Source organism: Zea mays, chromosome 4, assembly GCF_902167145.1.
Source record: "Zea mays cultivar B73 chromosome 4, Zm-B73-REFERENCE-NAM-5.0, whole genome shotgun sequence".
Classification (NCBI taxonomy): domain Eukaryota; kingdom Viridiplantae; phylum Streptophyta; class Magnoliopsida; order Poales; family Poaceae; genus Zea; species Zea mays.
In genome coordinates, this window is record NC_050099.1 from 24327900 (window position 1) to 24339553 (window position 11654).

Here is an 11654-nt window from a genome sequence, read left to right on the forward strand (position 1 = left end):
TCTAGAATATCCAATCTAGATCTAACGATTTGATATGAAAGAGATTAAATATAAAAATAGATACTAGATTTCTAATGGAAGAGGTTAAATATAAAATAGCCATAACTGTTGGATTTTGATTTGATAGTATACAATAAATCGATTGCGTTTGCATCTACATGGTTGATTGCACGTCATATTTCCGCCTCGTATCGCAGTTTTCATCAAGAAATTGGGTGACAGCATTTTGATTTTTGCATACGGCTTTGCCACGTGAGCAAAGATGCCAGCCTGGCTGCACGAATCTCAGCGCTCGCACTCCCCTCGCCAGGAAAGGAAGGCACGGACGGACGGACCACTACCGCGACATCACTCACTCCGCCCTCTACACCTCGCGCTCCCACCGCCCGGTGTCAGATCTCGCCGCCGCGATGGGCTCCGCCCACTCGTCCGTCTCCACCACTGGCGGCGAAGACGAAGAAGACGACGAGGATCCGTCCGCGTCAGCCGTCTCCTCCGCGGGCGCACAGGCGCCACCGCCCGCTCTGTCGCCGTCGCCGGTCCGCGTGCCCCCGGCCTCCGCGTCCAAAGTGCTGGAGCAGGAGCCCGAGGTGCTGCCGTGCCTCGCCGCGGACTCGCCGCTCTCGCCGCAGCCCTCGGCGGCGGGCACCCCGCGCCTCCTCGCGGGTCCCGGCATCAAGGTCTGGGACCCCTGCCACGTTCTCCTGCCCCCGCCGCCGCCGTCTCCGCACGCAGGGAGGCAGGTTGACGCCGCGGCCATCGAGGTCGTTGTGGTCAGCCACGGCGAGTGCGCAGCCGCGATGCGCCCGGACCTTGTCGGCGGCCGGTGGCCGGCCACGGCGCTCACGGCGCGCGGGGAGCGTCAGGCTCGCGCGCTCGCTGTGTTCCTGCGCTCCCGCGGCGCCAGGCTCGCCGCCGCCTATGCGTCTCCGCTTGACCGTGCGCGCGCCACCGCTGCTCTCGTCTGTCGGGTGAGCGATTCTTCGCAACTCCTGTCCTCCTGCTGCATTACGTTGCTGCCGCTTCATTTTTGTATTGAATGCACCTGAATTAGACCTCACAGCTTTTATGTCATAAACTCAATGCTTGTTATTTCCGCATCTACATTGTACTTTACATCATAAACTCTCGTGTCAGCTTGGAATTCTCATTGTTGTGCTAAAGCTATTATCTTTTGAACAAAGGGTGATCTTGCGTTGTGAACATTAGTTCAAAGTAGTCTTTGTTGTGTCTAATCTCTAATGTTTGTTTGATGCACACCTCTCAGATCGTGCCGCTAAAACATGGTACTAAAATAGGTGATAAAAGGCGCTCTTTGCTGTTTTTCTAGGCTCGTGGGTAAGCATGGTATTTTATAACTGTGTTTGATTCTCAATAGTTTTAGCTGCAGATCATCTATAGTTTTTCTTCCTTTCAATCTTTAACATGGGGCCATGGGCAGCCATTCCCCTGTCAGTTCAGGAATGCATCGGTCTTTGAGGAAGACTGAATGTAGTCTTCATTGTATGGAAGGTTGTCCTTTAAGGTTGCACACATTGTCTTATACCCTGATAATTGTACATTTTTTATGTTTTCTGGTTGCAAATCACAGCTAGTTGATATAGGCACTTCTGTGATTAATGGGTGAGAAAGCAGTTTGTTTATCTTCCATGCCAGTTTTCTTCCCATTTTATTTGATTATTTTCCACATTGGACAAGAGATTATCATTCATTTATCTTTTAAAATATTTTTTGTTTTGCTGGAATTTGTCTGAAGGGTCTGGTTGTGTTAATATAAGGGCGCATCTTTAGTGAATGTGGAAAAACTTTGAAAAATGGTTAACTTTCATCCGAAAGCGTACTTTGAAGTTCTGGAAAAAAAACTTGGCATATTGATAGACCATAGTCATTCATAGATGTACTTTGTTGGAAACCTGAGATTCCAACTCATTCTATATTAGTTCGTACAAAAACGGGTGCCAAAATGTTCATTTTCATATGAATTATTCTATAATGAGTTTGAGTCTCAACTTTTTTTTGACAAAGTACATCATAACATGAACTATCAACACACCAAGTTTCAGATTTTGTCGAAATTCCATTGTATACTTTTAGACAGATCTTCATCATTTTCATATCTGTGCCATTTTAACCAGAGATGCACCCACAGACAGTATGGACCACATAACACTAGCATGAACAGAGAATCTTCTGTATCCAATGCATCTTAACCTGAAATGGATGCCTGTTGATACAGCTTTTGAGCATCTGTTGTTGTCTTTCTGTAATTTAATGGTACCTAATTTACAACTGGGGGGAAAATATGCTTTCTGCTGAACAATACCTCCTAGGACTCTAGGAATGATAATGCTAACATGAGTGCCCGGCTCCCACATGACTGGGGTTTGGGTAAGCAATAAACGAGGCAAGCCCCCACCCAGGTGGAGCGGTTATTTCGAACCCGTGACCTGGTGACTTAGTGAGACAGCTCCCATCACTGCACCAGATCTGCTGCCGTTCAACAGGAATGTCTTTAACAAAAGAATGAAATAACGCCGTGGAAGAAAGTTACGATTTATATTACATTAGGAAATAATGATGTGGAAATGCTCTGCATGCAGAGATTCAATGCTTTTGCATGCTTTTAGTGGGTTTGGTAGTAAGGCTGCTTAGGGGTGTTCTAACCTTGTTACTGTCCTCCTGGTCACTATTTAATCCTTTAGTGGCATCTGTTTGCCTTTGTTAAACCGGTGCCAGCTGTGTTGTTGTGTGTAAGCGTTGTGTTGGATGTATGAGTTTCATTTGCATGGCTTTTTCTTCTTCTTAAGTGAAGTGATGTGCAACTCTTCTCCATATCGAGAAAAAAATAGTAGGTTTGGTAAAAAGCGCTAGTAGTGAGTGAGATATGAGAGTACCGATTCAGTGGTTAATATAATGCTGGACAAGACAGCTGATGCGTCTAACATCCATGCTACACTGCTACTGCATATGGTGGTTTTCTTCTTGGAGAGTGCACATCTTATGCAATATGCATTCCTGTTTATGTCCATTTGTGACCATTGCACTTGTTTACCGTGTCAACCTTGGAATCATTATGGTTGTTTATTTTGTCAACCTTGGAAACTATGTCCTTACTGGGTGATAATTGCTCTTCTTGCAGTAGAACAAAAAGATTATCAAAGATGTTCCTTAGGGATCTGGAAGAAAAGTCATGCATTGTGCATTTATAATATGAATCGTTTTTCTTAAGACAAATCCTCATTCCTTAAACTGTGTTCCGTTATTTCAGATGGCTACTGCTGCATGGTTTAGCTCTGCAAGCCATTCTACTGAAAATATCATCAAAATTTCTAGCCTTTGTTGGTACCTATCTGTCATGTTTGGGCGCACGTACACTAGGCGTCGCCGAGCCAGGGACGTGCGCCGTGCGCAGGAGCGCGCCAAACAGCTGGCCGACGTTGAGAAGGAAAGAGGACGCTGAGAAGGAAAGAGGATCAGCGCATGACTGAGAAGGAAAGAAAGGGAAGGAAAGAGTATCAGCGCAAGAAGGAAACAAAGAATAAGGAAACAAAGAAGAAGGAAATAAAGAATAAGGAAACAAAGATTAGCTTGCTATTTTAGTCCTAAATTAGAGGAGCCTGCTGCTTTGGTCAGTTGGACCTCAGGCTATTTATATCGTGTAACCGTACTCAGTCAAGTCAAGCAGAAATTAAACCAATCTCGCCTCTCTCTCTTCTCTAACCGTGAGCCAGGGGGCATAACCCGGTGAGCGTGTCAGCGGCACGGGGGCATAACCCTGCCGGAGTTATCACGGAGCGAGAGTACGAGCTCCGGAGTAGAGGTCCGGCATCCCTGCCGAACACTGCTCTTGACAACCTGGTATCAACGTCGCGTCGATCCTTTCGATCCACCGCCGCTGCATCCCCACCCACAGCGCCACCAACAGCCCCTCCACCGTCACCACCAACCTCGGTCGCGTCCCCCTCTGTGCATCCGGCCATGGCTGACGAAGAGCCAAGCCTCGCTGACGTTGTCAGGATGTTGCAGACCCTGTCCGCCGATGTGGCGGGCCTCAAGGCGAAGGCAGCCTTGTCGTCGGAAGCTGATAGCCGTCCCGACGGCCAGCACCACACCGATCCGCCGCCCAGGTTCCAGAAGCTGGATTTTCCCCGATATGACGGGAAGACGGGTCCGCTGTTGTTCATCAATCGGTGCGAATCCTACTTCCACCAGCAGCGCACCATGCCGGAGAAGGTATGGATGGCATCCTACAATTTGGAGGACATTGCCCAGTTCTGGTTTATACAGCTCCAAGAAGATGAAGGCACACCTCCTTGGGGGCGATTCAAGGAGCTTCTCAACCTGCGGTTTGGGCCAGCCGTTCGTTCGACGCCGCTGTTCGAGCTCTCCGAATGCCGCCGTACAGGGACCGTCGAGGAGTACTCCAACAGGTTCCAGGCGCTCCTTCCACGCGCAGGCCGCCTTGATCAAGAACAAAGGGTGCAGCTCTACACCGGCGGTCTACTGCCCCCGCTCAGCCACCAGGTGCGCGTCCACGCATCGGCATCACTCGCGGCGGCCATGAGTTTGGCTCGCCAACTGGAACTGGTGGAGCTGGATCGCCTCAACCAGGCGGCCCCTAAGGCAGCGGCCCGAGCGTTTCTGCCGGCGCCCGTTCCATGGTAGGCGCCACCCGCGGTGGCCGTACTTCCAGTGCCCGCGCAGCCAGCACTGGCCGCTCCAAAGGCGCCTCTGGCCCTTCCAGCGCCGCCGACCAGAGAGGGGGGCCAAGCCACCAAGCGCCTCTCGGTGGAGGAGCAAGCGGAACGGCGTCGTCTCGGCCTTTGCTATAATTGCAATGAGCCATATTCGCGCGGCCACAACAGGGTGTGTCGTCGTATCTTCTTCATCGACGGCTTCGAACTCGCTGAGGCCGAGGCAAGCGAGGAGGCACCCGTGTTCTCTCTACACGCCGTTGCCGGGGTGGCTGTCGCCAGCACCATCCAACTCCGCGTGCACGTGGGGTCGGAGGCCTTCACCGCGCTCGTCGACACCGGCTCCACACACAGCTTCATCGGGGAGACCGCGGCCCAGCGCGCAGGGATGCCCGTTCAGACGCGCCCTCGCCTAACAGCCACAGTGGCCAACGGGGAGCGCATCTCTTGCCCGGGCGTCCTTCGTCAGGCACCGGTCGTCATCGATGGGCTGGAATTCCGCGTCGACCTCTACGTCATGCCCTTGGCGGGCTATGATATCGTTCTCGGCACCAACTGGATGGCCCCATTGGGGGACATCGTCTGGAACGTCGCGGCAGGCACCATGGCCTTCAAACATGCAGGGCAGGACGTCAGCTGGCGCGGCACGGCGCCTCCGCCCACTCTCCGCCTTCATGCGGCCACTCCAGTGACCGAACCCCTCCTCGATGAGCTGCTGGACGCCTTCGAGGACGTCTTCGCGGCACCGTCCGGTCTGCCGCCGGCCCGGGGGCGCGCACACCACATCACCCTCAAGCCCGGCTCGGCCCCCGTGGCAGTCAGGCCATATCGCTATCCAGCCGCGCATAAGGACGAGCTGGAACGGCAGTGCGCGACTATGATGGAGCAGGGCATCGTGCGGCGCAGCGACTCCGCCTTCTCCCCGGTGCTCCTAGTCAAGAAGCCGGACGACTCGTGACGTTTCTGCGTGGACTACCGCGCGCTGAACGCCATCACAGTGAAGGATGCCTACCCCATTCCTGTCGTCGACGAGCTTCTGGATGAGATCCATGGTGCGCAGTTCTTCACCAAGCTCGACTTGAGGTCGGGGTACCACCAGGTGCAAATGTGGGTCGACGATGTCCACAAGACGGCTTTCCGCACCCATGACGGTCTCTATGAGTTCCTCGTGATGCCGTTTGGGTTGTGCAATGGCCCGGCCACGTTCCAGGCACTCATGAACGACGTGCTCCGCCCCTTCCTCCGACGCTTCGTGCTTGTGTTTTTCGATGATATTTTGATCTACGGCAAATCTTGGGCGGACCACCTCAGACATCTTCGCACCGTCCTCACCGAGCTCCGTCGCCACACCTTGTTCGTCAAGCGCTCCAAGTGTGCATTCGGAGTTCCAACGGTCGCCTACCTCGGCCACAAGATCTTGGCGGCAGGCGTGGCCATGGATGCAGCCAAGGTGCGGGCCATAGTGGATTGGCCGGTGCCACGTTCACCGCGGGCGGTACGCGGGTTCCTCGGCTTGGCGGGCTACTACCGCAAGTTCATCCACAACTACGGCTTCATCGCTGCACCACTCACCGCTCTGCTCAAGCGGGAAGGCTTCGCATGGAGTGTCGAGGCGGCCGCGGCCTTCACCGAGCTCAAAGCCGCGGTCACCACCGCTCCCGTGCTGGGCATGCTAGACTTCTCCAAGCCCTTCATCGTCGAGTGCGACGCGTCCTCTCATGGATTCGGACCTGTTCTCATCCAAGACAGACACCCGATCGCCTTCTACAGTCGGCCAGTGGCGCCACGGCACAGGGCGCTCGTGGCTTATGAGCGGGAGCTCATTGGGTTGGTCCAGGCGGTTCGCCATTGGCGGCCATACTTAAGGGGGCGCAGCTTCATCGTCCGGATGGACCACTACAGCCTCAAGTACCTGCTGGACCAGCGCTTGGCCACCATTTCACAACACCATTGGGTGGGCAAGCTGCTGGGCTTCGATTTCTCAGTGGAGTACAAGCCCGGAGCGGCTAATTCCGTCGCGGATGCGCTGTCCAGGCGGGACACTGAGGATGGGGCACTACTGGCCATCTCTGGCCCGCGCTTCGACTTCATTGACCGCCTACGCCAGGCACAGCTCGAGGACCCGACCCTGGTGGCCATGCACGCCGAGATTACCGCTGGGACTCGGCCTGCGACCTGGACCATCGTCGACGGTATGGTGCTGTTAGGGGGCAGGCTGTACATCTCGCCAGCCTCGCCGCTGCTATCGGCGATTCTACGAGCGGTCCATGAGGACGGCCACGAGGGCGTTCAGCACACCCTGCATCATCTCCGACGTGATTTCCACTTCCCTAACATGAAGGAGTTCGTGCAGGACTGGGTGCGGTCATGTGCAGTCTGCCAGCGATACAAATCCGAACACCTCCACCCGGCGGGCCTCTTGATGCCACTACCGGTGCCGCAGGGTGTGTGGACGGACGTCGCACTTGACTTTGTGGAGGCCTTGCCGCGCGTCCGCGGGAAGTCGGTGATCCTCACGGTGGTGGATCGCCTGAGCAAGTATTGCTACTTCATCCCGTTGGCACATCCCTACTCAGCAGAGTCCATCGCCCAAGCATTCTTCGTCGAAGTCGTCCGCCTCCATGGGGTCCCACAGTCCATGGTCTCCGACAGGGACCCGGTCTTCACGTCTCTATTTTGGCAGGAGCTTATGCGGCTAATGGGTACCAAACTCTACATGACGACAACATTCCATCCTCAGTCAGACAGACAGTCCGAGTCGGCCAACCGCGTCATCATCATGTACCTAAGGTGTCTTACGGGCGATCGGCCACGCCAATGCCTCCGATGGCTGCCGTGGGCGGAGTACTTGGTCAACACCGCATACCAGTCCTCGCTGCGGGACACGCCATTCCGCGTCGTCTACGGGCGCGACCCACCGTCGCTCCGCTCTTATGAGCCGGGCGACACCAGGCTACCAGCTGTCGCCAAGTCCATGGCAGAGCGTGCGGAGTTCTTGGCCGACGTGCGGGGCCGCTTAGAGCAAGCACAGGCCACCCAGAAGCTGTTCTACGACCGCAATCACCGTGCGGTCAGCTACCAAGTTGGTGATTGGGCGCTTCTTCGTCTTCGGCAACGCTCGGCCTCTTCGCTGCCCTAGGCCGCCGGCGGCAAGCTCAAGGCCCGTTTTTGCGGACCGTACCGCGTCACCGAGCTCATCAACGACGTCGCTGTTCGCCTCGCCCTGCCAGCCGGCGCCCGCATCCACGACGTTTTCCACGTAGGGCTGCTGAAGAAATTTCGAGGCGAGCCACCTGCAGCAACACCACCGCTGCCTCCTCTGCGACATGGAGCCATCGACCCCGAACCGGCGCGCGCAGTGCGCTATCGCGTCGTCAGTGGTGTGCCCCAAGCCCTCATACAGTGGCAAGGAGCTACGCCTGCATCGGCTACATGGGAAGACACGGCGGCATTCCGCGCTAAGTACCCGGCGTTCCAGCTCGAGGACGAGCTGGTTCTTGGCGGGTAGGAAGATGTCATGTTCGGGCGCACGTACACTAGGCGTCGCCGAGCCAGGGACGTCCGCCGTGCGCAGGAGCACGCCAAACAGCTGGCCGACGTTGAGAAGGAAAGAGGACGCTGAGAAGGAAAGAGGATCAGCGCATGGCTGAGAAGGAAAGAAAGGGAAGGAAAGAGTATCAGCGCAAGAAGGAAACAAAGAATAAGGAAACAAAGAAGAAGGAAATAAAGAATAAGGAAACAAAGATTAGCTTGCTATTTTAGTCCTAAATTAGAGGAGCCTGCTGCTTTGGTCGGTTGGACCTCTGGCTATTTATATCGTGTAACCGTACTCAGTCAAGTCAAGCAGAAATTAAACCAATCTCGCCTCTCTCTCTTCTCTAACCGTGAGCCAGGGGGCATAACCCGGTGAGCGTGTCAGCGGCACAGGGGCATAACCCTGCCGGAGTTATCACAGAGCGAGAGTACGAGCTCCGGAGTAGAGGTCCGGCATCCCTGCCGAACACTGCTCTTGACATATCTGTTGTGGATTACGTTCCATAAGTCGCCTTGGCTTCTGATAATTAGTTGAAACTAAATCAATTGAGATGTTGCTGCTTGCCTACTGCTATGAGATATTTTTTGGAAACTTTTGTTACGTAGCTATTTCTACATACTTGTTTCTAACCAGTCTAACTTTGTAGACCTAACAATACCTTATATGATTATACCATGAAATGGTTATTCCTCAAATGCAGATATATGGAAGTTGTCTATTGGATTTGGTTATAGATGGCTAAAAGGGCTGGGTCAAATGGGTGCCATGAGGCATGGCATGGCCTGTTGAGGTGTGCCGTGCTTGACCTTTGCTTGTGGTGTCGATGTGAGCACTGTCTGTTTACTGGCCGTCCTGTTAAGTGTCTGTTTCATGAAAACCCTAACTACCATATCGCCCCTCCTGTTTGCCTACCCTGTTTGCCAATGTGCTCACATTCTGGTACGATTACCCTTCCCTGTGGGCTTTGGTATCGCCCCGTCCTCCCTTCGGCCCTTCTACTCCCAGCCTCTGCTCCCCTCCTCTTCTGGCCACCGCTCCCCTCCCCTCCTGTCAACGGCTGGATGGTGCGGCATCGTTGCGGAATCAGATGGTGGCGCACAGCAGTCAGTGAGATCCAAGATGGCTGTCATTTGTGTATATGTGGTGTATGGATGATGGTTTTAGTGAGTCTGGATTGGATCTGTGTTTCTGTGTATCTGTGTATAATAGATATGTGGCTTGGTTTTGGCTTGAACTTTTTGGTGTTCTCAAATAGATCCTTTTTCTAGTATGTGGTTGAAATGGATTTTTGCTGATTTTAGTGCAATGCCCTAGTGCGCATGTCATGCAAACAACAGTTGCATACTATTTTCGGCAGAACTCATTCTTTTTATATCTTCACTTACATGGCATATGTGTATCTAAGGATGGAAATGGGCTCTAAATTTTACACTTTGGGATCGGATCGGATTAGGATCGGGCTCTATTTCTATTCATTTTTGAACTAAAATTATTTAAGGGCTTAAACAAATAGTGAAGAAACATTTGGATTGTGATTCATTACCAACCCTATGTGTATCTATATACACTTTACTTTTCATTTTAACTGTGTTGAAGTTTGTAATATATGACATGTTATCCTGCAGGAACTTGATTTCCCAGAGGAGCAGATCCAACTATCAGATGCTTTGACTGAAATGAGTCAAGGTCAGTGGGAGGGCTGCCCAAAATCCGAAATTTATACCCCAGAAATGGTCAATCTGATGGAAAGCACCCAACCTGATTTCTCTGCACCATCCGGGGAGTCACTCAGACAGGTACAGTTTCGGATGATGGAATTCCTCAACCGGACAGTCCTAAGACTACCAGAAAAGGTGGCAATGGGGGACACACTGTCACAACAAAATGAGTTGAAGGGGTTCTCTCGGCAGAGCTCCAGCAATTCTGTCCAAGATGGCCCTCCTTGGGATTCGCTTTACAGGCTCAACCGACATAGCCTCCAACGAAAGAAATCTGGGAAAAGCCGACTCCAGTTTGTCACTTCAGGGGACAATGAAGCTGAAGATGATTTCTCCCCTAAAGAAGTAAATCAGAGGCATCTCCTTCATGAAGGAAGTGTTGGCAGCTCAGCAGCGACCTCCATTGCTATTTTCAGCCACGTGACCCCCATCCGGTGCCTCATCGCAGGCCTGCTAGACTGCAACCCTATAATGTCCAAGAGAATATGTATAGACGATTCCTCGGTTACGGTTCTTGAGCATTCGCTGAAGACAGGATGGCAGATAAAAAGGCTGAATGATACTGCACATCTCAGGCTTCTCTAGCTGATCAGTGTGTCACTGTAAAGAAACTATCTGATAGCATTCTGCAAATCAGATGCTGAAACCACTTGCTGCACGCATGTACTATGCGGCCATCACAAGTGTGGTCTCGTCACTGTATTTCAATTGTACCTATCGAATGTTTCTACTCAATGTAGAAGGGTTGGCCTGTACTGGCGTTGTGTAGTATTTGTTGTTATTTTTATCAAGATTATTTCTCAAATTGTAGTTTTCCATCAGTGTCTAGTTACTTTTTCTTGGTGGGTAGTTAGTGGGGACACATATTAGCGCACCATTCTTTTTGGCAGAATATTTAGCAAGTTTGTATACTTCAGGGGTATGCAGAATGAAGTGCTGTTGCAAACTTGCTGTGTAACTGCCAATGGCACAATTGTTTGTATTTTGCACTATAATGTTGCACAAAATGTCGGATTGCAATCCTCTATCCAAATGTTTTCTACCTCTGTTTGGAACAATGATTTTTGCTGTCTGGCATTATAAAAAGTTTCTTGTAGTTCATAAGATGGTTCTGTTGTGCCATTGTTTTGATTTGGGTTGACTAATGGTTTTTGAATCCTCGCTAAATAATTAGCGATATCCTAGACGCTATACAATAGTTAGAACAACTCCAATAGTTCTCTAAATAACTTCATAAATCAATAATTTATATATTAACATAAAAACTTCTCTCCAACAGTTCTCTAAATGAACTTACTAAATTTAGCAACTTCTAATCTAACCTCGTTTTCTCTCTACATTTGTCAACCATTTAGCAACCCTCTAAAAAAATGTTGACTGCATCATGTAGATAATGAAGGTAATTGATAACATTTGTGACTTATTTTTTTATGTGAAACGATGCAAAACAAAACTACAATCTATATTTAGAGAACTATTGGAGAATTCACATTTTTTTTACTTACAAAGTTATTTAGCAACTTCTTAAATATGTGATTTAGAGAGCTAAAATTTACATAACTATTGAAGATGCTCTTAGACAATTACAATGACTAGTGGCTAATCATCCTGTGGTCTAAGGGGGTGTTTGCTTTTTAGGGACTAAATTTTAGTCTCTCTATTTTATTCTATTGTAGTCCCTAAATTTTCAAATATGGAAACTAAAAT

General features: G+C 51.1%; 1 protein-coding gene across 1 annotated transcript; it reads left to right on the top strand.

The window, feature by feature from the left end:
- The first annotated feature begins 337 nt into the window (after positions 1 to 337).
- Positions 338 to 10954, top strand: LOC100281840 (fructose-2,6-bisphosphatase). The gene is given in 2 exon segments (NM_001154760.1): positions 338 to 971; positions 9855 to 10954. Coding segments are annotated over 2 exon segments (1239 nt in total). The 5' UTR covers positions 338 to 410; the 3' UTR covers positions 10533 to 10954.
- The last annotated feature ends 700 nt before the right edge of the window (positions 10955 to 11654 follow it).